We start from the raw sequence: 25,115 nt of genomic DNA, 5'->3' as shown, positions 1-25,115 counted from the left end.
CCCACCCGCCCCCGCTCCCCCAGCACACCACGCTCAGACCATGGTGCTCACAGGCTCCAGGCTGAGCCCAGGCACCGGGGCAGGGCTGTACCTTGTAGAGCGCAAAGGTGCGCACAGTATAGGTGGCCAGCTCCACTGTGTCCAGCAGGGTCACCTGGATGAGGCTGTAGGTCTCGGTGCCACGAGCTGGCCAGTACTGATCACATTTCACCTGCAGAGGGACAGCAGGGGGTGCGGGCAAGGGTGTTAGAGGGACCCAAAGGCTCAGACAGGCAGGGCCCGGGGCAGGAGCTGGTGGAAGGTCCGGCTGTGCTAGCTGCCAGGCCCCTGGTCCCGAGATCTCAGATTCATCATGCCACCCCCTCACCAGACCAAATCAGGGCCTCACACTAGGCCGCCACCCCTGGCCTTGTGAGGCGAACACAGGACGTAATTGAAAATCGTTTATTCGTGACCAGATCGCACCAGGTGCATTTTCTGCCAAATTTACCCATAACGTTTATACACCATTTTCAAGCTCTGTAAATTTTATGTTCCAGTCAATGCTTTGCTGTGCAAAAGCAGATAACAGCAGCTCTATTCCACTAATTAACTTAGGAGATGTGTTAAGGCCCCAGCAACACTCTAGCATCTAGGGAACACGTGAACATCCCAGATACATGCAGTAACTGGGGGACATGTTAACATTCTTGGAAAATGACAGCATCTGGGACAACATATTAACACGGCAGGAACCCACTGGCGTCTGGGGAACACACCACATCCCAGGAACGCTCAGCAGCTGGGATACGAGGACAACCCAGGAGAACACTAGCACTTGGCAAGTCCCCTGAAGGGCGTCTTCCCACAGGGACAGGAAGGGGTGCCCGAGTATCTATACCTGACCCCCCTCCAACCCCAGCAGGGACCTGAACAGCCTTACCCGGGACTTCTCCTCCAGCCGCGTCATCATGACCACAGTGGCTGTGCGCTGTTCCCACACCATCCGCCAGAAATCGCCCATGGTCTCAGGCAGCGGGCCCTGCGTGGCAATGTAGGCGTTCTGCTTGCGGTAGCCGTCGATGTAGTTGGCGTTGATGTAGTCGCTCCCGGGGACACCTACGGGCAGGAAGGGACACGGGAGAGCATTATCTCGGGGCCTCCAACCTAGTCTGCGGGCCTCTTCTGGAGGAGGAGATGTCACCCAGTAAGGAGGAGGACGAAGAGAGCCAGGGGACGGGAGGGGTCCCCAAGCCTAGGCTCACCGTCGATGGAGGTAAGGATGACTCGAGAGTGGTCGTAAGCAATGACGTTGGCGTAGCGGTTCTTCGGCTTGTTCACCTCCAGGTTTGAATTCTCCCACGTGAACTGCTGTCCCGGGTCAATTGACTGCAGGGAAGGAAGGAGGCAGGTGGAGAGGGGTAATAGCCGATCTCTACCTAGTGCCCCCAGGAGACCCGGCCTTCCAGGTGGTGCCCACATCTGCCTTTGCTCCCAGGCCACAGTCACTGGCTCTGTTCCGTGGTGCTGGGGAAGGCTGAGCCCCAGCTTCCCAGCGATGGAGCACAGAGACTACCATGGAACTGGTTAGCAAGGTGACAGACTGAAGACTCCTCTCACCAAGGTACCAAATCCCCCTGCCTAGGAGAGTGGCAGAGGTGGGGAGTGGGCAGGGGAAGTCCCTCAAGCCCTGCAACCAGCTAGCCAACGAGGGCAGAAGTGAGAGGCGGCCAGCTGTGCATGACCCAATGCTGCTGGGCTCCAGACACCGCTGCATGGCCTCGCCCAGCTCTCCTCCTCCCTCTCCGGCTGTTCCTTCTCGGAGGCAGGACACAGTGCTTCTCTGGGGTTCATTCCTAGGCCCTCTTTGCACTCTCCAACCTTTCCTGGATGACCTCACGGCCATATGCTGGAGCTGACGTAACTCAGCTGTAGCCCAGAGTCTCCCCTGAGCCCTGGTCTGCAGAGCCCACTGGCCCCTGACATCCCACCAGGATGCCCCACACTTCTTCAGTCTCAGCCCTTGCCAAGCTGAGCTCATTAGCTCCCCTGTGCAAACCTGGCTCTGCTGCTGGGGTTCCGTCTCGGTGAAGGGCTCTGTCCTCATTTACCCCAAAGCCGCGGCCACAACCTGCCAGTCGTCCTCCAAACTCCTCTGTGCCCCTCGTCTCATCCGTCACCACGGCCCAGTGCTCCCCCAGCTCCTTGGCTCTCGTCAGCCTGCTGCCAGGGCTTCAGCTGGGCCACCCCTGCTCAGACTGGGCATCTCCCTTACTCTTTCCTTTGCCCTTTCCCTGCCTCTTTCTGTCTTGCAGCCAGAACTATCCTTATAAAATGCCAATCTGATGATCAACTCTCTACTTAAACGCCTTCCATGGTTCCTTGTCGCTTCGGATGACAGCAGCAGCTGACTCTCAGCAAAAACTTACCGTGTGTGTGGCGCTATTCTCTGCGCTCTGTATTCCCTCTCCCAATCCTCCCATGAAACCAGTTCTATTATTACCCTCCTTTCACAGATGAATACGACCCCAAGTTCTCAGCACAGCACAACACTTGCTTGTTGGCTTCTGCACCAGCCAGTTACTCTCCCCAGGTCAGTGAACACTTCTGTGAGACCCCAGCACACCCCACCCCTAGCCTGCCTGCTTCACGTTGCTGTCGGAGGACCTTCTCTGCATATCTGCATATTTACCAACATGGCACGAGGTCACATTTATGTATCCGTCTGCACTCATCTCCCTACTGACTGAGTTCCCTGTGGGCACTTGTCTCCACACTCCCAGTGGCAAGCACAGGCTAAGTGCTTGATGACGCTCATCATTAAAGGTAACAGAGCTATCAGAACCTGGCTGCAGAAAAGCTCTCGGCTGGCCAGGGTGGCCAGAGGCGGCTTCCTAAAGGAGGAAGATCTGTAAGGGGAGCACAGATACGAGCAGAAAAGTGGCAGAAGGTGAGAGGAGGACACCGCGGGCCTGGACAGTGGGGTGCAGGGCCCCACAGGAGGAAGGGTTAGTGGGACGTGGAACTGGATGAGTGGAGGCCTCATGGGAACTGAAGGCAGGGAGCCTGACTCAGTGGCTCCATCCCTGCTGTGGTGGGGCCCTGTGCAGGGCAGGCCCCCCAGTGGGAGCTCCACAGGAAGAGGCAGCACCCTGTCCTCTAGGCAGATGTGATCATCAATCCACCTGCCAAGCTCAATTTCCTCCGCAGAAACCTGACCCACAGCCCTTGGAAGTGGAGCCCTGGTGCCCAGGACAGCAAGCACAGTGGAGGGTGGACGTGTGACTGGAGGGAAGTGGATGCACAGGCAGGGCAGAGCTAGCCCTTCAATCACCCACCCACCCATCTATCATCCACCAAGGCGAATCCCCTGCCAGGCCTGTGCAGGGAGCGGGGACTGAGTGGGGTTGAGGCAGAAGATGCTTTAACAACACCTTCACCAGTACTCCTCAGAGGAGTCTGGGCTCTCCCTATCTCCTCCTTCACTAGCAAAGCACCTCTCCAGCTGGGAGCGAGAAGCCTTGACTCCAGGTCACGGAGCAGTGCTCTGAAGTCTGAGCCCCCAGCCTGCATGCATGCTCCGTCGATTTAGTCGTGACTTTCTGCATGACCCTTTGTGACTCCGTGGACGGCAGCCCACCAGGCTCCTCTGTCCATGGGACCCTCCAGGCAAGAATACTGGAGTGGGTTGCCACTTTCTTCTCAGGGGATCTTCCCATCCCAGGGATCGAACCCACGTCTCTTATGTCTCCTGCACTGGCAGGCGGGTTCTTTACCGCTAGTGCCTCCTGGAAGCAGGCAGGGTAGAAACCGCAGTGAAGGAAGCACCTGGAGCAGGAGGGTTTATGCAGCCCAGGCGGCAGGAGCCAGGCTCCCAGACTCCCCATCTCTGTGACAGACACTCTGAGCACACGCATGTGCAGGCACAGGCTGCCAGACGGCTTCCACTACTCATCAGTGACATGACCTTAGGCAAGTCATTCCCTTCTCAGAGCCTCAGCCTCCTCATCTGTAAGATGGGCTAACACCAGTTCCCATTTCATAGGGTTGTAGGGAGGACATAAATAGATGGTGCATGTAGAGTGCCTAGCCTGGAGCTGGCTGGCAGGGAGCTCTCTACAAATGCCAGCTGTTATTACTGACTGTGTTTATGACCTTCTATCTGCCTCCTTTAGCACAGGGGCATGTGACTTTGTGTCCTAATCTTGGCATGCCTGAAAGGTCTTGACCAGGCCCGGTACCTAAGAAGCTGATTTCCCCACTGGCTACTGCTGACCCCTTCAGTCTGTGCTCTTGGGCAGCCTGGAGCCCACCACCCGCTCCCCAAACACACAGCAGGGGCCTGAGGCAGGACAGGAGCTGGCCTGGGGCCAGGCATATGGTGGTGGGGGCGGTGGCGGTGAAGGGACGTCTCACCTCGTACTCCTGGGAGAACTTGAGGCCGTCATTGGCTTTGAGGCGCTCGATGTTGTCAGCTAGGTCGGTGATGGGGATGGGCGGGTGGTCTCGCATACCTGGGAGCAGGGCGGGCACATGAGCAAAATTAGCGTGGGGCCTGAGCGGGGGGCAGAGACAGCCCGATGCATGGATGTGCGCATGTGAACACGTGTGACTGGCATGGAGACAGCAGCACATGCGGCGACAGGGGTGGTAGGCACACGGCGGCCGGGGGGCGGGAAGGGTCAGGGCGGGGGGATGTATGCCGTGGGCATGAGTGGGCATGGCCTCGCGACGTGGTGCTGAGTGGCTGGCCCTCCTCCCAGGTCAGGGCCGGACGCCCAGGTGGAGGGCAGCAGACGGGATGGGGCTGGGCTGCTTCAGCCTGTGCCCCGCCCGCGGGCCCTCCTCTGGACAGCGCTCCTGCCCTCAAGGTGCCAGTCACCATGGGAGGCTCTGTGACCTCATCGTCCCAGCACCCAGCATGTGGATGGAGTGATCATGACGTACGGAGATTACGGCAGAGTGATGAGGAAGAGCTCAGGGGGAGAGGTAGAGGAGAGGAGGGAGGCACTGGGGCGAGGAGGTGGGAGAGGCACCAGAAGGGAGTCGGACTGAGTCGGGAGGTGGGAGAGGCAGAGACAAGAGGGGGCGGCCGGAGGAACGGGGAGAGGCGAGGAGAGAGTGGGATGGGGCGGTGAGAAGGTGGAGCAAAGACAGGAAAAGGGAAGAGAAGAGCTCAAGGGAGGAGAGAGGCGATGGGTGAGAGATAGAGGAGACACACAGAAGCCAGAGTGGGCCCCAGGCGGGGAGCATGAAAAACTAACTTGAGATATTCGGGCAACTGGGGACACTGGAACCTGCAGAGAAAAAGAACAAAAACAGCGGGGCCAGAGAAGGACACCCGTTAACCTCTGGTTACACTGCCCTTGGATCGCAGCCAGTGGGGGTCTGGGGAGCTTGGAGGGCTGGCCCACCGCACGCAGCCCCTTCTGCTCCACCCCGCCCAAGTGACAGACGCCCGTCTCCCACCCCCTAGAGCCTGCACGGCCTTGGGGGCCTCTTCCTGTGATGAAATTCTAGGTCCAAGCCAACCTCGTGGCCTCTGGTAACCAAGTTTGACCCTGGCTATTTCCAGATCATTTGGCAAAAGAAAAGTGTGCTTTTAGAGAGAAGGAAGGCACGCGTGGCGAGAAACAGAAGGGTGAGTCCCCGGTAAGGATGGGCAGATGGGGACTGTGTCGCTCTCTCAGTTTTGCTGTGCATTTCAAGCATCTTCAGAAGGAAAGTTAGATTACGAGAGAAAATAATAAACATTTGCTGAACTAAAAACATGGGAAGGGGGACCCTCAGCGGTGCCACCATTCCAGCCAACCCTTCTTTCTGGTCACTGGTTCCCCTCCCTGGTTAACCCTGTGCATAGAGACCCCTCTCCCAGCCAGCAGCCTCGTCCCCTGACCTCAGCACCTCTGATGACCCTCACCATGCCCTGCCCCAAGGCCCGCCCCAGGCCACGGCCTCCTGACCTTCTGGTCCCCCATCCCTTATAACACCACCTCAGATCCCCTGTGCTCCACCCTGCCTTCCCTTCTCAGATCCCCACAGCCACAGGGATCCAGATCCCGGCAGGGCCTGCATATCCACTGGCTCATCCCCCACTGACAGTGCCTCAACCCACTGAAAGGCTCCTTGCCCGGGACTCGGACCTCTCCAAGGTTCCAACCGCCAAAGCCACAGGCTCTCGCACAGCCCCCTCAGCCTGGCCTCAGAGGAACTCCTCTCTCTGTCTGGCTCCCCATCCTTGGCCATCCTTGCATCTGTCCTTCCTCAACATTCCCTCCCTGGCTGCTCCTGGGCCGCGCTCTCCCCTCGCTGCGCCCTTCTCCGGGGAGAGCTCATCTATTTGCAGGCTTTGACCACTGCGTGCTCCTCGGCACCTCCCCATCCTGTGGTTCCCGCCAAGATGTCGGTGTGGAGGTCCCCGTGGACCTGCCATCCCACTGCTCAACCAGCAACCACAGAGCCATCCTGGGACCCCTGCCCCTATTTCCTCACCCCACGGGGAATCAAGCCCAAGCTCTGCTGCTCAGCCAGGCCCCTATGACCAGCACCACGGCCAGGTCCTCAGCACCTTCACAACGGTCTGCCGCCACGGGTTCTTCCCCTCCAATCTGCCTTCCACACCATAGCCAGGGTGACGCTTCTAGAGCTTAATTCTGACCCCATTGCTCCCCTGCCGAAAACCCTTCGTGCCTCCCTGGCACCCTCAAGATGAAGTCCAAACCCCTTAGCCTGGCATGAGGCACCCTCTGTGACTCACCCTCCAGACTCAGCTCTGGGCTCCAATGCTACAGGACACAGTGCCCCCCAGCTGCTTATGCACCTGCCTCTGTCACCGAAAGGAGCTCTCTCCCAGCCCCTCTGCCTGACTAAGGCCCCTAGGGCTTCACATCCCTCTCAGGGGCAGCTTCTCTGCCCTCCAGACCCGAGCACCCCAGAGTTCCGATTCCTCACAGATGTGACCACACCTGGTTGCAACAGCCTGGCTCTCCCTCTCAGGACACGTGCACTCGGAGTGTTGTCAGGAAGCCCAGGGTGCAGGAAGAGAGCCGAAAACCCCAGGTGGACCCATAGCTGACTCCAGGGTCAAGCACCAGACACAAGAATGAACGAGTCTCCAGAATTCTGTGGTCAGGAAACTTTCCCATAAAAGGCCAGAGAGTAAATATTTTTGGCTTTAAGGACATATGGTATGTATCATATCTACTAAACTGCTCTAGAGTGAAAACAGCCACAGACAGTACATGTATGAAAGGGCATGGCTGTGTTCCAATAAAACTTTATTTTCAGAAACAGGTGGTGGGCCACATTTGGCCACAGGCCACAGTTTGCTGATCTCTCATGTAAATGATTCTAGCCTTTGAGTCTTCCTGCCGAGGGCCCAGATATTCTGGAATAGAAACAAGCTGCTCCTGCTATGCTCCTGTCTGAATCTCTGACTCATAAAAGCTGTGAGACTAACATCATTGCTGTTGTTTCCAGCCATGAAATGGTGCGGTCATTCAGCATTCAGGGCTAAGTAGTTCGTGCACACACAAACCCTGTGTGTGCTATAGCTCACTCATTCACAGGCTCTCAACAAGACCCACCATGTGCACAACCCAAGAGATGGTGGTGGGGGAAGACAATTCCTGGCTTCACAGAGCTCAGACTGTCACTGAGGCAACCCCCGCCCAGGGTGAGAGGTGTCATGATGGAAAGAGCACCTGGGAGCTGAGGAATGACCCTGCCTCCCCCAGGAAGAAGTCTGAACTGTGTCTGCTGGGGTGCAGACAGGGAATGATATCCAGAGAGCCCACGACAGTGGTGGGGAAGGAGGGGCAGGCACCAGGTCCTGTGCTGGGTCCTAGGGCTCACATGGAAAATCTGGGCCCAGCCATCAGGAAGGGTGAGGTGCAGACATCCCCATCCTGCCACAAGATCTGATGAGCCATCCCCCCGAAAAAAACCCTCTTCTGGGTGCAGGGGTCAGAATGCAGGTACAGGGGCTGCCACCCCGGGGCTGGGATGTGGGTTCTGTGAAGGTCCCGGACCTATATTTGGAGGGCTTGACTGAAGACAGGTCAGGGTCTAAGGAGCTTCACCCCACCCACCGAGGCTTCCAGGCCTTGCAGCGCCTGTCCGGCCACTGGATACGGGGTTCCTTGGTCACTTCATCACAGTCGATGGGTTCAGGGAGAAGGGGGGAAGGCAGGAACAGGAAACGGGGGCCAGGGTGAGGCCAGAGCCCCTAGGTGGAGACCGGCACACCCAGGCGGGGCAGGCAGGCTGGGGGAGCCACCCTACCTGGGGTCTGGTAGTTGAGCCGCCGCATCTCCACAGGGTCGGAGGAGTGGGCCAGCAAGGAGTCCTTCAGCCCAATTGACTGCTCGTCCTTGGACGATGGGGAGTGGGTCCTTTTCCTGAAGAGGCAGAAGGGTGGTTGGTGAGAACTGAGGTCCAGGCAGAGGACAGAGACACGTGGCATGGCCGGCTGCCCCAGAGCTCTGTGTCCACAGCTCTGCCCCTCCCATCCCGGCCTGGGGTCTCTGAGCGCAGGGGAGCCAGGGCCAGAGCAGCCTCACAGGGTGGGATGGGGAGGGAGCAGGGGTAGGAGTGGACAGTGGGCCAGCACAGCAAGAAAGGAAGGGGTCGCAGAGGCTGGTGGCTCCTTCCCACAGGGACAGGTCACGGCTGGGCAGTGGCTGCTGTCCGCAAGACCCCACGCTGAGGCAGCAGGAGTCACCAGCAGTAGACATGCAAACAACACATAAGATATGCAAACATCACAGAGCTGGGCCCCCGCTGTCCGGCCCTTGGGATCAGGGTAAAGGCGCAGAGCAGCAGGGGAAGGTGTTCCCCTAGCTGGGCAGAGTCTTCCCTTGCTGGCCTCGGCTCCCCAGTCTACAGGGACAGGATCAAAGACAGACTGTGGGGCCCATCTGCTGCCAAGTGTCCACGGCTTCTGCGCAGTGGACACAGCTGTGTCGGGGAGGAAACTTATGCGAGTGTGCGTCAGTGTGCACCACACACTTCCCCACTGCCCTGCAGCCGGCGCTCCTTGCACACAGGCCAGGCTCTGTCTCCTGCAGCGCTGCGGTGACCTCAGATACCTGGGAGCCTGGGGGCAGGCTCTGGGGAGTTCCGAGTCGGCCTGTGCATGCACGGGCAGCATCAGAGTTTTGAGCTAAGCCTGCGTCCTGAGAAGGGGCAGCCCCTGTGCAGGGCAGAAGTGGAGAGGGTGACAGCCAGCCCCGGCGTCTGCTGAGCTGACCAGACAGCCGCAGGCCAGGCGGCTTCTGGCCTGAGCAGCGCCCCTCCCCGATGGGCCCGCAGTGCGCATGGGGACAAGAAGTGCAGGGGGAGGCGTGTGAAGAGAAGGAAGGACTCCTACCTTTCTTGTTTACTAGGTCCCGAGAGACAGGCAAGGACAGAAGAAAGGAACCGTCACTGTTTCGGCCACACACACTCAGGCCCTCTCATGGCACAGGGGGGCACTGCGGGCCGATCTACGGCACCCACGTGGCGTTCACAGGGAGGGGGGTCACCTCTCCTGGCATACGCCAGGACCCAGATGGCAATGGAGGGGGCTTGAGTGGGCGTGGGAGTCGCTCCTCAGGCTCCCCACCCAGGGATCTTCCAGCCCTGAACCAGGCAAGCTTGTCCCTATTCAGCCTGGGAGGAAGGAACTAACTTCAGGTAGCAGGCACTGGGTCTAGGTCAAGGGTCAGGGTCGAGGGCAGGGAGAGACGGGGCACTGGGCACAGGCCCCCTTGGGTGTGTACCTGTGTGCAGACACAAGGACCAACAAGCGGGTGCTGACAGCCTTGTGCTGGGTGCTGGAAACAGGCCCAGCGATGTTCCCATGGCAGCACCACCAGACAGTGGGGGACAGAGTGAGCAGGGAGTGGGAGGGGCCTGGCAGAGCCTCGTGGCCCCAGAGCCTGGAAAGGCGTCTCCAAGAATGGGACAAGAGTGCAGTGGAGGGGCGCAGGCCAGGCCGGTGATGATGTAGGGGTGGTGGCAGGGGCCAGAGCAGCCAGGCATCTGATGGACCGTCAGGCTGCAGACAAGCTATAAAACTCTCCAGTTAAAGCCAAGTTTTATATTGAGGGCGACAAAGTAAATCTTTGCAAATACCCTTCAGGCTGGGAGGAGGACAGAGAGGAACGGGCACGGTGAGAAGAGGAGGAGGCCGCAGCTATGCAAGAGGCAGGACTGAGGCGTGCCACGTGCGTGTGCATCACCTCGTGGGGAGCTCACGGTGGGGTGGGGGGCAGGTCAAGTGATATTCACGAGAGACTGGGGGGTAAGTGGGAGGGAGGAGGGGGCCCATCCCCTGTGACAGGGACCCTGGGGGAGGGCTGTGAGGAGGCTCAACACACCCTCTGTCTGGGAAAGCTGTGGATGGTGTGGTCACAGCGGGCACTGAATAAACGTCTGTCAACTGAGTGTCCGTGGGCACATGGACCTGGAGCTGGGTCTGGACCTCTCAAGGCCTCGGCAGGGGAGACAGGCTGGGAGTCATCTAGGGCTGGTGGCAGAGGGGATGCTGAAGGTAGGAGGCCAGGAGGAGGTGGTGTTTTGAAGCTGAGAGACAGATAGGCTCATATCCACCAAAACACAGAGATGGACAGACAGACATGGCCCAGGGATGCACCTGAACAAATCCTTTGTGAAGATGCGCGGCTGCTCATCACACCCAGGCTCACACCAGTGGGCGTGCACACACACTGCTTTGCTCTCCTGGCTCCCCTCCGAGCCCAGGAGCGTGCACCCCAAGCTGCAGGCCAGCGTGGCTGCCCCGGCCTGCATGTGCCTGGCTGGGGCGGGCCTGGGGGTCCACGGCAGCTGGCCATCCACCAGAGTGCTCACCTCTTGAACAGAAGAATGGCGATGACAATGAGGACGATGAGGATGACTGCCAGGACAGGGCCCGTCACCCACAGCAGCTCGGGTTCCTCCTGCTGCTGGGCTGGTGTCACCTGGACCACGATCTCGTCGGAGTAGGGGCTGCAGGCATAGCGCTTCTGTGACCCAGTGGAGGAACAGCAGAGCGGGTGAGCCCCGGGGTGAGACTGCCCATCCTCCAACCCCCAATCCTGGAGAAAGGGCTCTGGGCCGGGTCTCCCGGAACTAAGAGGTTGACCTGGGCCTGGTCAGCTCACTGGGCCCCTAGGGCCAGGTCAGGTTGGCCTTCTGGATCCTAGGGGTTAGTGCCCTGAGACCGCAGTGCAGGTCTGGGGCCTCTGGGGTGTCTGAGACGGTCTGGGGGTGTCTGGTCAGGCCCGGGGTCTCGGGTAGACCTGGTCCACGGGTTCCTTCAGGGAGGCGAGCACAAAGCACTGGTAGCTCAGGTCTGGAGACAGCGGCCGGTTGTAGAAGCCCTGGTAGTTCTTCTTGTCCCCCAGGGTGAAGGTCTCCGGGAGAACGTCCACCTGAGCGGCCACGTATGGCTTCAGCCGCTCCGCCTGCCGCCGGCGCCGCTCCCTGCCGCCCTGCTCGATGGCCTCCAGCAGCTGGCAGCAGAGCAGAGGAGTCACACAGGGGCCTTGGAGCACATGCTCCTGGGCTGAGGCTAGGCTCACCATGCATGTCAAGGGCCTGAGCCTGGCCTGACGCTGAGGCTAGGCTCACCATGCATGTCAAGGGCCTGAGCCTGGCCTGACGCTGAGGCTAGGCTCACCATCCATGTTAAGGGCCTGAGCCTAGCCTGCTCACTGTCCGTGCAGAATCATGCCAGGCACCAGCAGGCAGTGCCATTCCTCCCAGCCAACCTGCTAAGAAGGGGCCCTCTGGGTAACCTGCCCCTCACCCTCACCAGAGAGGGCTGGCTGCCCACCACTGCTGGGTTCCACTCGAGCCCATCTGTGGCCTCTAGACCCCTGGAGACTGCAAGGATCACAGGGCCCGAGATTCTCTAGATCTGAGAGATGTCTCTGTCACCTCACACCCCAGGGGATCCTCCACAAACCCCTCTGGGGAGGTCTCGGTAAGCCCTCCAGGAGTTCTCTGAAAGCTCCCAGGAGCCAGCTCAGAGTGCGTCTCCTTAGAGACGCGGGCAGGCTGCCAATCAGAGAATAATTCCAGTTTGGGGGGGAGTCCCCAGGGCACAGCCAACCAGTGCAATGGGACTGCCATCAGGGCTGCCCTGGCCGGGTCCCCGGGCACCTCGTCCAGCTCCAGCTCCTCGGGTGTGCTCCACTGTGGCGCCAGCATGCTCCCTCCCACGCGGTCGATGGGCACCACCATGATGTAGAACCACCTGGGTGGGCAGAGGCGAATCAGGACTGTCCTCCCCTCGTTCCTGCATGACCAGCCCCACCCTCCTCCCCCACCCCCCGAGACGTGTCTGCACACCTGACGAGTGCGGGGTCCTGCACGCGGGGCATGGTGAGGGTGAAGCGGCCGTCCTCGACGAAGGCTGAGGCCGGCAGTGGCTTGTGCGGCAGGAGGTCGGGGGCCGTGCGGATGGACACGAGGTGTTGCAGGCCCCCCGCGCTGCTGCCGCGGTTCATCAGCACAAATGAGTATTCAGTGTTGGGCTGCAGGTCTGTGATCAGCTTCCGCATGGAGTGCCCGTCCACCTCCACGCTCTGCCCGTTGTACAGGATCTGCACGGGAGGGGAAAGGGGGCGCAGGCAGCGCCTTCAGGTGAGGGGCCCCCTCCCAGGCCTGCGGGACAGGGCTTTGTGAACGCAGACGCGTGGGCGGGCACTGCGACGTGGGCCCCGCAGCGGGACTGCGTGTGTCGGGCCGGCCGGCCCCACCTACCCTGAAGGGCACTGCTGACTTGTAGGAGTCGGGCACCTCCCAGCTGAGCAGCACGGATGTCTTCATTGCAGCCTCCACACGGAAGTTCTTGGCAAACACTGTAGGGATGTAAGGAGGGAGGAGTCACCTCTGGCTGCCTAAGGGGGATAAATGGGCCTGGAGGGCTCCCCGCTGGGAAGAGATTGGCGGGGGGGGCAAGGTGTGGGGGATTAGGGATGGCTGCAGAGGGCCAGGAGCCCCACTCCCGCCAGCTTCCACTGCACACAGTTCAGCTCCCAGCCCTGGCTCTTCCTCATGGTGAGAACCAAGCAGGGCAGAAGCCACAGGACCCGTGGTCAGGCTCTCCAGAAGGGCACGGGTGAAGCTGGAGCTTACAGACAGCAGGTTAGAGTGATCAGAAGTCAGTGGGACTCGGTCACGAGAAGCCATGTGGCCGCGCACCAGAGCACAGTGGACCGTGTTCACTAGAGGTCAGGGGGTTGTGGCCCCAAGAGGTTAGTGTTGCATACCCAAGAGCGGTGATGCAGTCATGAGAGATCAGTGGGTCAAGGTCACGAGAGATTGGAGTTGCCCAGCAGAGGTCAGTAGGCCAAGGACAGCAGAGGTCAGAGGCCACACACAGAGAATGTGGCGCCTGTTCACTAGAGGTTAGTGATCATGGTCATGAGAGATTGGAGTGTCACACACCAGAGGTTGGTGGCTCACAGTCGCCAGAGGTCAGTGAGTCAAGGAGAGCAGAGGTCCCCAGGCGTAGCCACGTGCCCGCAGCACACACCTTGCTCCACGGGCATGGTCCGGGACTGGATGCTGGGGCTGAGCGGGCCGGCGCCTTTGTTGGTGCGTGCGCGGACCTTGATGTCGTATGTGGTATCTGGCTTGAGGCCGGAGAGCGTCAGGTGGGTGTCGGCAGTGACGTTCTGAAGCTCCTGCTGGCTGTTGATGTCACGGTACACCACGGTGTAGTTGGTGATGCGCCCGTTCCTCTCCGCCAGCACTGGGGGGTCCCAGATCAGTTCCGTGGTAGATGTGGTCAGCCCTATCACGCGCAGGTTTTGGGGGAAACCGCTGGGCACGTCCTCGGGGGTCGTGATTTCCTTCTCGAACTCCTCGCCCAGGCCGGCCCGGTTCTTGGCAGCGAGCCGGAAGATGTAGGTGGCCCCTTTGTGCAGGCCAGTGACCGTAAAGTGCTGGTCATCCTTGCCAAAATCGATGGTGTTGGGCCGCGCCTCGTCGGCTCGGCGGTACTGCAGCCGGTAGCCCAGGAGCTCCCCGGGCAGCTCCTTGGGCGGGTGCCACTGGAGCAGCGCCGTGTTCATGGCCGTGGTGCTGACCATCATGGTGGGCCGTCCTGGGACTGAACAGCCACACACTGGGCTCCGGCCCTGCCCTCCTCTCGGCCCCACCCTCAGCTCCCGACCCCAAACCCTCACTCACCTGCCCCCGTGGTTGTGACAATTTTGGGCTTGCTGCGGGCACCGTCCCCCTTGGTGGTGTAGGCGGCCACGGTGATGGAGTAGGTGGTCTCCGGGGTCAGGCCGCTGATGGTGGTTTCCTAAAGGAGGAGGAGGGGCCCATTCCCATCACAGGAGAGCAAGGAGGGACCAGACCGGGCCAGCCACCCCAGGCACACGGGGCCAGAGGTCTTGGGAGGGGGGCTGTGCAGTGCTGGACCCTGCGGGAGGCAGTACAGGCAGGTGGATGTGTGCCCAGGAGGACCCAGCCTTTCCGGGGAGCCACAAGCCTAGGGCAGACAAGCTGCTCAGTCTTCCTTTCAGACAAGAACAAAGGGCCATACTGTTCCTTCACTGCATTGTACTGTGAATGACACCTCGTGGGGCCCGGGTACACGTGACACACAGGGCAGACAGCCTCGCACGCACGTAGCACCTCGCTCGGCCCTTGTCACACACACCCATGCAGCCTGCAGCTTCTCCTGCACCCGCAGGCGGAGGGCCACCTATAGACACTAAGGCATGCACAGGCACGCCACAGAGGGAGGTGGAGGGGCGGGCCGAGGCGCCACCCTGCAGGACAGAGTAGGACCCCTGTCCCCACCCAGGCCCTGGCTCTGTGAGCACCGTATGCCTTGCAAAGCTTGCTGGGGCAGGGAGGACAGATGAAGAGGACAGGGAACCCCCACCCTGGGGAGCATACTGTCCCCAATGACGCCTGAAAAGTCAGCCAGGGCAGTGTCCCCCTGCCTTGGCAGGCCCTACCCATATGCCCATTTCCAGCCAAGGCATCATTTCCAGAGACATGCGGAAAAACACCATGGGAGGCCAAGCCACACCACACAGAGGGAACAGTGGGAGGAGGGAGGGGACCACCGCGCAGTGGGAACAGAGCTGTCACCACCAGCCCTGGCGCCCCTCCAGCTCTGAGCCTCGAGTGGGGCTGCTGCAGCCGCCACCAAACCCTCGCAGGCCCTTTCTGCCCTGGCTGGAGGGTCTCCCAGGGCTGGGGCTCCAGAACACACCAATGCCGGAACCCAGCCCCCAGACCCGCCTCCCAGCCTGGGCCTGGAGCAGGTGATTTTTCACTCCAGGGATCAATAAGGCCTAATGATCAGGATCGGATTTAACTCCACCCCCATCTGGCCAGAGCAAGGGCCAGGGCCCGGTCGATCTCGAACACTGGCCTGAAATTGCTGCTTGACAGGCGAGAAGTAAGGATTAGCGAAAATGCCAATCGCTGCTCAGCTCGGGGCTCGGCGTAAACGCCAATTTTCTCCAGGTGTGGCTGGTGCCCTGTGGATCTTGCCGGCTCAGGCTGGGAGGAGAGGCGGGGGAGGGGGAGTGTCCCATGAGCCCAGCCTAACCCGGGTCTTGCCCGCGCTCGCACACCTCTTACTTACATAGTCCTCCGGCTCCTCTGGCTGCCACTGACCGCGGGAGAGGGAGAGAAAGGGAGACAGGATGTGAAGGGCTCCGGCCCTCAGGGGCCTGGCTGGGGGAAGGCTGGTGGCAGGCACAGGCCAGAGGGGTGGCGCCCCAGGACCACTCGCCATCCAAAGATCCCAGCCCCTGCCTCACAAGCCCAGCTGGGGGCACCAGGGCTGAGGAGGGGACACCTGGAGGGCAGAGGGCCAGAGCAACAGGGCACCCTGACATTGAGGGGTTGGAGGGCGCCGCGTGGAGGTGCTTAGAGGGAGAGGCTGCCAGACTTGAGGGGGTGGGTCCTACAGCTCAGGCAGAGGGGTGGGGAGACACCGAAGTGTCTGTATTGTGCATGGAAGTGGCTGTACGGGTTTGCTGGGAACAGTCCTGGTCTAAGCTTGCTGTCCTGGTATGGTCATTCACAGCATCTCCTTTTACTCTCAGGAGCATACCACTCGGGAAGACAGATTATGCAGCGTGCTCTAGGCAAGTGATGATGTCCCACGAAGGGACAGAAAACTGAACCCAGCTGGACACGAAAGCCCTGCCTCCGTGGGTGAGTCCAACCCTAAGTGCAGCTTGAAGAACACTGGTCTGATCCAGGCCTGTGGGACGGGTGTGGTGTGAAGAGCCAGACAGGGTGGGGGGGCGCAGTTTTGCATTCTAGAGGGGAAATCAGGCTCCACCCCCTCACGGCCCTGATTCTGGACAGAAAGCCGTTCAGCACAGACATGCCGCTGGAAGGGGCGGGGCAGACTGGTCAGCAAGATGACAGAGGCTGTGAGTGCCAAGTTCAGAGTCTGGACCCTGCCCCACAGGCACTGGGAAAGACCCAGTTCCTTCCCAGGATGCCTGAACATCAAGATAGGAAGGCACAGATCTGGGCTGGCACTACTGCTGCTGCTGATTCTCAATACGTTCTTCTCTAGGCTGTGGTGCACAGAGGGTGGAAAGAGGAAGGTCCTGGGGCACTGGAGGGCTGGGGGGTGAGAGCTGTCCAGCACAGCACAGGAAGCGGGGCCATGACATCGCCAGACCATGGGGTCCTCTGGTCCAACCACCTCACAGTGCTGGTCTGGTATCTGTCCAACAATCCCAGTTGCTCCTGTTCTGGGAAGCTGTCTTAGAAAGTCCTTGCAAGGAGTGTGCGACAAGATATGGGAGGAGGCCCTTGGCCGTCCCTCCTGGCCTCGGCCACTTTCTAAGGTGTGGCTGGGCCCAGCCCTGCTCTAGGTTCCTTGCCTAGGGGGATGGGGGATGCCCTTGCTATCCAAGCCAGGCGTAGGTGTGGAGGGCCTTGCAAGGGGGAGGCTGACAGACAAGAAGGGAAAGAGAAACAGGTTGAGGCAAAACACAGGGCCAGAGGATGGAAGGGATCACAGGAGAGAAGAGAACAGACAGATGAAAATGCAGTCAGCGAGAGAGAGAGAAACAGAGAGGAAGGAAAAACAGACCACAGGGATGAAAAGAGACGGGGAGGTGGAGTCAGCGACCACGAGAAACACACTTGAGATGGAGACACACACATGAACGAGACAAGTCTGCCCAAACAGTCGTGGGGGGCATGCATGCCCCTGATGAGGCCTGGGCTGAGCAGATGGTGCTGTGGGGAAGGACAGGCTGTGATGTCCTTGACCAGGCGCTGAGGGGACAGCTGGGCCCTGTGGCCAGGCTGGGGACCAGGCCCCATCTGCTCACCTCCTGGCCTGGAGCACAATGACCCAGTCCGGGTGTCGGGGGCTACAAAGGCGGGTCCTCCACCTTCACTCAGCTTCCCTAGAGCTCGGGCGCATGTTTACCTCCTGTCACAGGAGACTGAGATCAAGAGGACAGTGCCCTGCGTCCTATGGCCCAGCTCCCTCCTAACCACTTGGGACCAGAAGGGGGCACCCGAAGAGAAGCAGCTTCTCTGGAGCCGCAGTGGCTGCAGCTGTGCTGCTGGCCCCCCTGGGGCAGCGGGGCCGGAGGCAGCCCATTCCCGGGATGCTTCTGGGTGGGTGTGTCCACCCGCGGAGGCTCCAGGAAGAGCCCTCAACCTGCCCCAGGAATGCAGTCACAGGCCCGCCTTCTCCCCCTGCTCCCTTATCGCTGGGCAGAGTGCGCCCTCTGGGCAGAAAACTGAACCTAGCTGGACAAGAAAGCCTGCCTGCCTGTGGGTGAGTCCAGCCCTAAGTGCAGCCTGAAGAACACCGGTCTGATCCCGGTCTGCGGGATGGGGGTGGTGTGAAGAGCCAGACGGGGCGGGGGGTGGGGGGAGCGGTTTTGCATTCTTGGGGGGATATCAGGCTCCACCCCCTCACGGCCCTGATTCTGGACAGAAAGCCCTTCAGCACAGACACGCCGCCAGGTGTCGTGAATCTTCAACAGAATGTGTGGGGAGGGAAGTCGTGGTAGCAATTACAGGCCTTTCCCAGGAATCCTGAGACCTGGTCTCTTATCTGAGCTCAGCCACCCCTTCCTGGGAAGTTCTGGCCCGCTTGCACAGTCTCCCAGTGCCCCAGGCTCTCCTTCTGGATAGCCAACCAGTGCTGAGAATACCCTAGGAATCTCACCCCAAGATCCTGGGCAGAAGCACCATTCCCTGAAGACGGAAGGCTGTAGAGGTGTGAGTGAGACGGGCTGTGAGCTCAGCCCTTGAGAGCAAACATCAGCCCGGCCCGATTCACGGAACTCTGCCGGGACAACAGCTGAAGGGGGGAGGTGACCGCCCCGGCTGTGAGAGGAGGAAGGCACAGCTTGAAAACCCAGCCTAACAGACAGCGGGTGCATTTCCTGCAAGCCACCAAGGAGGGCTTAGGGGTGGGGGGATGAGGCCTGGGGGCATGCCGACAGAGCTCCACACTGCTGGCACTGGTGGCTGAGCCAGAGGTGACTGCCAGGCTGGGACTGCCACCAGGGCAGGTGGGGCTGGCCGAGCCTGGGTTGGGACAGCTCGGGCAGACCCAAGACAGAGGAGGGAGTGATCCTGGCAGCTGGCCCTAACCTCCTGGTCTCAGCGCTTCCCCAAATGCCACGGCTTGTCTTGGTGTCACCGGCCCTCTGAGAGCAGGCAGGGGAGGGGAGTGAACCTAGGCTCCAAAGAGGAAGTGAAATGCGACGGTCTCCCCGCCTGCCCGCCGACCCCACCACCTCCCGGGGGCACACCTGGGCCTCGGCCAGCATGACGTCCTGGATGATGGGGGCGCCACGGGGCTCGCCGTTCTCCAGCCGCACGTAGGTGACCTGGTAGCCGCGGATCTGGCCGTGCTGCTTGCTGGGGACGGGCAGCTTCCAGGAGACGTGCACGGCAGTGGAGTTGAGCGGCTCCACCTCCACCTTCCGCGGTGGCCCACTGGGCACTGGGGACCAGGAGGAGGAGGAAGTCAGGTGTGTGGAGAAGGAAGTCGGGCAGGCACAGCGCAGCTCCAGGGCCATGCCTCCACACACCACTACCCCTGATGCAGTTGCCTTAGACTGTCTGCCCTGCAGATGAACGTGGAGGGCTCCCTCCACTTGCACGGGGAAGAGCCTGGGACTCTGTGACCCTTGGGCCCAAGACTGCCTCACTTGGTGGGGAGGAGGGCCCAGGTGGGAGGTGGGGCCCCAGGCCTTCGACCTGCCCGAGTCAGCACAATCTGTGCTGTCTCCTCTGGGCCCGTGTCACCCCGACGTCTAGTGAGATGAACCTCACTAGTGTCTCCAGCACCAGTCTCCCTGGTTCTCTCCCTCTTTGGCCTCAGCCTTTTGAGGCTCCCCTGCTTGGGGAGCCCCAGGGCTGGGATTCAGGCACAGGCTGTCCTACTTGCTCCATTTCCCCAGGCGGGGCCATTAAGCCTGTACCGGGAAGATGGGGAGTCCCCCAGAGGCGCTCGGGAGGCTGAGCCCTGGGCGTCCGGTGGGGACATCTCTTGCCTAGCCCAAGGCACAAGCCTCCCCTGCCTGCAGTGTCCTGTCGGGCTGTCCCGTGCATCCTCACCCGTAGCAGGCAGCTCTCCTGTCCCCCGCCCCCTCCCCTCACCTGTCCCCCGGCGCTGCCTACCGTCCTCGTCGGTGCGGATCAGCACCGGGCTGCTCTCGGGGCCGGGGCCCACGTCCGTGTGCGCCCGCACCCATACCCGGTACTCCGTCCACTTCTCCAGGCCCACCAGGTCCCAGCTGGAGTGCTCGCGGCCGATGCCGTCCACCACGTGCCGCCCGCGGTCCTCGCCGTCCACCGCCTCGTAGGCCACCGAGTACTGGGTGATGACGCCGTTGCGGCTGTCGGCCGGCGGCGGGACCCAACTTACCCGGACGGTGGTGGAGCCCACGCTCACACACGTCACCTTCTGGGGGGGTGCGGAGGGGGCTGGGGGAGACAAATGGGGGGGGGAAGCAGGCAGATGGAGGGTGGGGGGCCACAGGCATGGCGAGCGGAAACTCACCCAGGCGGGCTACTCCCGGGGGCGTGGCGTGGTTATTCCCGGGGCCCCTCCAGGCAAGCTGCCACCACTGGCCACTGGACAGCCCAGCTCTCCTGCTAGACCGCAGGCTCTCCACACACACACACAGACACACAGGCAGGCCTCTAACACAGCGCCTCACACATCCACCATCTCATATGAAACACACACGGCATCAGACACACACAAGCAACGGAGGCCACGCCACCCTCATCCCTGCTCACGCCTACAACCGCTCACGGCTGTGCCCACAGCTCTCCCCCTCCTCAGGACAAGTGACTCAATGGCTCATCTGGCGTGAGGCGGCCTGAGCCTGTGTCGCCTGGACAGGGCGCAAGACCCCTGGGGCAGTCTAAGGGAAAGGGCCCATTGGAGGGACCCTCACCCATCATTCCCAGACCCCAGTCCCACTGAGGACTCCACTGTCATTGTGGGGGTGTTCTCATCGTGAGTTCTGCCACCACCCTGCCCGGGATGCCAGCAGCCCCTCAACCCACTGGCTCCCAAGCCTCTCACCTTCAGAGCCTTCTCCTCCCTGCACTGCGGGGGTCCTGCCCCAGATGCTGCCACTCTCTACAACTGGCCTCCAACACCCTCCGACAGGCCCTCATCTCATGGCCCAGCTCAGCTGCTCAGGGTGCCCAGCCCACCTCCTGCCCTGCAGCCCCAGGGTCCCCATCTGCTGACCTACCGTCCTCACTGCCCTTGCTATTCAGCTTAGACCCTCACCACTCATACCAACACGCCAAACCCTGAGCTCCTGCCTTGCCTGCAGCAGGCTCTGAATGACCCCATCCCCTACCTTCTCCAAGGCAGCACACGGGGCAGGCAGAAAAACCTGCCAACGCTGGCGAGAGCTCTATGTGTGCCCACGGCTCCCGGGACCATCCACGCTTGTCTGCTGGCCCCTGCTCTCTGCCTGCCAGCCCCCACCACGCCGCAAAACACCTTCCACCACCTCCACACTCCTCAAAACTCCCTTCCTCTCGGCAGATAACCCCATCTCCTACTCTGCAGAGAAAACCAAGGCCTCCGGACAGCAGCTCCTGCATCTCTTGTTACCAAACCCACCACCCGGCCAGCTTTGGCTACGGGTTTCTTCTTCCTCCACCCCAGGAAGGAAGGGAGCACCTTCCTGTCCAAGGCCAGCCTCTCTCCTCGCCTGTGCTCTGCCCACCTTCCCAAGGTGCCAACTATCCTCTTTTCCACACTGTCTACTTGTGGACACAATTCCAAAGACGTTTATGTGTGCTCAAGATTTCCCATGTTAGTCTTCCTACATCCCATCCTTGGCCCCACAGCCTCCCCTACTGCACCAGCTGCGGCGTCCCCTTTCTCAGCTAAGCCTCTGTCTCTACCTCCGTGTCTCCCACGCACGCCTCCTGGGGCTCCAGTTGGCTTCAGCCCCTCACGCCAGGTCCACCCCTGCATGTTACTACAGCCAGTGGTCACGCTCTGGCCCTGACCGCTCAGCAGCAACATCTGGTCTCCTTTTTGAAACCCTCTTCGTCTGACCTCCAAGACACCCCCATCTCCTAGAGTCCCTCCCATCCCTGGTCCTCCTTCTCAGTTGACCTCCAGGCCCAGCTCTGGATCCCGGCCACCCGCCAAGCATCAGCGCCCGGATGGCACACAGCTTCCTGAGCCTGGGGGCCTCGGCACCAGGTGTGCCCCTCGTGCCTGCTTCTGTCTCACTCCCCATCCCAGGGAGTGAGCAGCACCACTCTCCTCCCAGGTCTGCACACCACGTACAAGGCTGCCCCCGAGGCACCCTTCTCCCTTAGCCCACCCCCACACCTAATCTGTCACGAAGTCTGGCCAGCGGGATCCCAGACAGCTCTCAAAACCACCACGACCCCCACCTCCAGCTCCCCTAAGCCGCCACCACTTGCCTAGACCGACGCACACAGCCTCTCCTGTCTCCAGCATGCTGTCGAGCTGTCCCTCGATTTTCACCCTCAGCTAGGCTCCTGTTTCTTTAAGCCCTGATGCTGTCATCCGGGGGCTGCTCTGGCCATACCAGCTGGCTGCTCGCCCTGACCACAACCAAGCGCCTTCCTGCTTCAGGGTCTTTGGCACCTGCTGACCCCTGCCTAGGGCTTCCATGTAACCCACGGAAGCCCCCTCGACCCCTCAGATCACACAAGCTTCCTGTCTCATCTTCTCTCCACTGTTTGTTTCCTCCACGGCACTTTACACAAATATAATTAAAAGCTCATTTGGGTAATTGTGGGTTTAATGTCTGTCTTCCCCACTAGACGAGGACCCCCGCGGGCAGAGGCCACGTCATGGTTGTGGTACTCCCAGCAGGGTGCACGGGCCCCGGCAGGAGTGTGGCAGGTGCTTGTAGAATGAATCCAGGAACACCAAGTCACACACAGCGCATTCACACAATCCCATGTGACATCAGGGGCCTCACAGGACCATCACATGTCATCACACGTGCTGTCTCAATGCCACGACCCCAACCGGCCACACATACTTGGCCCCATTATCACAGGCAGCCTCACAGATGATAGCTCACTGTGGCCATGTGACTAGAGAGCCCATGGGCTCGCGATCTGTCACTGGGAGGGAGAGGTGCAGAGACCCAGACACCCTGAGACACACTGGTTTGGTCCCGATTCTAAGAACAGCCAATGGGCACACCCAGACCCAGCCACAGCGACAGACATCCTCAGGGGCTACACAGCTGGGTGCTCAGATGTGGACACACTCACGGCATCAGTCTCACGCAGGGACACAGTAGCACACAGCACCCCTAAGTGCGTGCACACACAGCCGCATGCACAGTCCAACACACGAGTGCCACATGGTCCCAATGCGGTCTTATCTCTCCCCCATGCAGCTGGCTCAGTGCGACTGCCTGGCTCATATGGACTCTGGTGGAGGGGGCAGGAGGCAGGAATATGGGTAACAGGGAGATGAGATGTGGGGATACAGGAAGGAAGATGCCGCTGGAGCAGGTGTGAGACACAGCGAGCACGGCGGTCCCTCCATGGAGGGTGGCCGTGGGCTAATGCGACCAGCACAGAGCGGGTGGGGGAGGAGACACAGAACTTACCTGGGCGGGGGCGGGGCTGAGGGAAGGCAGAAAGTGGGTAGGGAGCAGCGAGGGCAGCAGCCGCCTGGATGTAGACTAGAGGGCACTTACCTGTCCCTCACTTGGGATCCAGACTGAGCCCAGGGCCCAGCGGAACTGACCACCCACCTGGGCGAGGGGAAAGGGTGTGTGTGTGTGTGAATCCGTGACCCGCCCAGCTGTAGCAGCCGTGGCTCTGGGAGACACTTACTGGACTGCGCCGTGCGAGCCTCAACAGTCGGGGTGAAGACCCCCACCCCCAGCTCAGAGCGGGCGGCCAGCTGGAAGCGGTACAGTGTGTCGGGCTTCAGGTCCTCTACGGTGTAGGAGGATGTGGGGTCGAAGGTCACCTTGTGCTGGAAGAGCAAAGAGCACTCACTGACCACCCTGACCTCAAAGGTCACTCAGAGGTCACCCCCAACACGGGCTGTGGCTGACCCCTGGGGACCCACTGTAGCTGCAGGGCTGGCTCTCTGCCATGTGGCCCACTCAAGAGCACCTCACTGACCACACGGGCATATGAACACAGACACAGCGGCCTGGGGAACTTGTGGGCTCTGCTGGTGCCACGCAAGCCACTGAGCCGAGGAGACTCAGCACGGACTTAGGAGCTCTGTCCCCAGCACAGGGGTGACGAAGACTACAGAACCACAGAGGCCAGCACGGGTCCCAGGGCCTCAGGGGCTGCGTCCCCACGACTCCAGAATCCGGGAGAGCCTGCCTGGTGGAGCCCAGCACAGACCCCCCAGGGGCCGGGAGCAGCCCCCCTCCCTCCACACCGCCGGGTGCGCACCTGCTGGCCCTCGTCCTCTGCCGCCCAGTACACCAGCTCATACTTGACGATCCGCTCCTGAGGGGGCAGCAGCCACGAGAGCTGGATCCTGGTGTCTGAGTCCGCCTCGGCCTGGAAGTCCGCGGGCTGGGCAGGCACTGCAACACCCCAGCCAGGCGCTGTCAGCCCGGCCAATCCCCCAAGGGCAGGGGCCCCCAGAGGAAGGAGCCAGGGCCTCGTCCCACCCCCGCCCCACCTCCCTAGTGGCCGTGTGTGCAGATATGGGCTTTCATCGTCCCAAAGACTGGCCCTCCAACCCCTGGCTCACGGCCTGAGGGAGGGGGCGTACCACCCAGCCTGGCCTGCACCTACCTCCCTGCTGCGTCTTGACCTGGATGGTGGGGCTGGGGGGGCCGTCGCCCACGGCGGTGAAGGCCAGCACGCGCAGGCTGTAGGTGATGCCGGGCAGCAGGCTGCCCACGGTGGTGAGGAGCCCGGCGTCCGTGTTGTGCTTGTGCCAGGCGCTCAGCGGGCGGCGGGAGTCGGGGGTGTAGTAGACACGGTAGCCCCGCACCAGGCCGTTGGGCTCCTCGGGCGGCTCCCACTGCACCAGCATGGTGCTGGCGCTCAGCATGCGCGCCTGCACACGGCGCGGGGGGCTGGAGGGCGCCTGCTCCCCCGTGCGCGCCCGCACTGCCTCGCTGGGCGGCCCGCGCCCGATGCTGTTCACCGCCAGCACGCGGAAGGCATACTCTGAGAAAGGGCTCAGGCCGCCGATGCTGTAGCGGGTGGTGGCCACGCCGTCCACCTCCTGGAAGGGGCCCTCCGCGCCCGCTGGGCGGTACTGGATGCCGTAGTAGGATACGGGCTCCGAGTTCCCGGAGTCCCACGTCAGCGTGACGCTGGTGGCAGTGGTCTCTGTCACCACCAGGTCAACTGGAGGCTTCGGCAGGGCTGGGGACAAAGCGGAAGGCTCAGGGCTGCCTGAGGCCATGCCCCCAGGAGCCGACCCTGCCCTGGGGTTCATCCAGCCAGAGTGTGGTTGGCGACCCTCCCACAGCCCTCCCCCGCAGAGAATCACCCGAAGAGCCCTCGGTGACCACTGAGGTCACCTAGCGGGGGCTGGTGGCCAGGCCCATCAGTGCCTGCAGGCACCTTGGGTCATTTGGTGTCCACCTAAGTCACTTCTAGGACTGCTTGGACCTCACACCAGCCCTGGTGGCTCATGGAACAAATGG

General features: G+C 61.3%; 1 protein-coding gene across 14 annotated transcripts in view; it reads right to left on the bottom strand.

The window, feature by feature from the left end:
• PTPRF (protein tyrosine phosphatase receptor type F) overlaps positions 1-25,115 on the bottom strand; it is an 84,403-nt gene that overhangs the window by 4,281 nt on the left and 55,007 nt on the right. For 3 of the 14 annotated variants that reach the window (XM_042246994.1, XM_027968800.2, XM_042246995.1), the window contains 19 exons: positions 24,250-24,831; positions 23,899-24,035; positions 23,317-23,461; positions 19,624-19,929; positions 18,750-18,943; positions 15,584-15,610; positions 14,164-14,281; positions 13,505-14,083; positions 12,730-12,827; positions 12,316-12,569; positions 12,127-12,220; positions 11,262-11,474; positions 10,831-10,985; positions 8,263-8,378; positions 5,244-5,276; positions 4,396-4,493; positions 1,245-1,368; positions 923-1,098; positions 92-211 (listed from right to left, as the gene is read on the bottom strand). In XM_042246994.1, the coding sequence (XP_042102928.1) occupies positions 92-211; positions 923-1,098; positions 1,245-1,368; positions 4,396-4,493; positions 5,244-5,276; positions 8,263-8,378; positions 10,831-10,985; positions 11,262-11,474; positions 12,127-12,220; positions 12,316-12,569; positions 12,730-12,827; positions 13,505-14,083; positions 14,164-14,281; positions 15,584-15,610; positions 18,750-18,943; positions 19,624-19,929; positions 23,317-23,461; positions 23,899-24,035; positions 24,250-24,831 (3,569 nt within the window). The remainder of the gene's footprint in view (positions 1-91; positions 212-922; positions 1,099-1,244; positions 1,369-4,395; positions 4,494-5,243; positions 5,277-8,262; positions 8,379-10,830; positions 10,986-11,261; positions 11,475-12,126; positions 12,221-12,315; positions 12,570-12,729; positions 12,828-13,504; positions 14,084-14,163; positions 14,282-15,583; positions 15,611-18,749; positions 18,944-19,623; positions 19,930-23,316; positions 23,462-23,898; positions 24,036-24,249; positions 24,832-25,115) is intronic. The other 11 variants (XM_042247006.1, XM_027968811.2, XM_042247001.1 and 8 more) reach the window with 8 other exon arrangements.

The sequence above is a fragment of the Ovis aries genome, chromosome 1, assembly GCF_016772045.2.
Source record: "Ovis aries strain OAR_USU_Benz2616 breed Rambouillet chromosome 1, ARS-UI_Ramb_v3.0, whole genome shotgun sequence".
Taxonomy (NCBI): Eukaryota; Metazoa; Chordata; class Mammalia; order Artiodactyla; family Bovidae; genus Ovis; species Ovis aries.
This window is presented reverse-complemented; position numbering and strand designations above follow the sequence as displayed.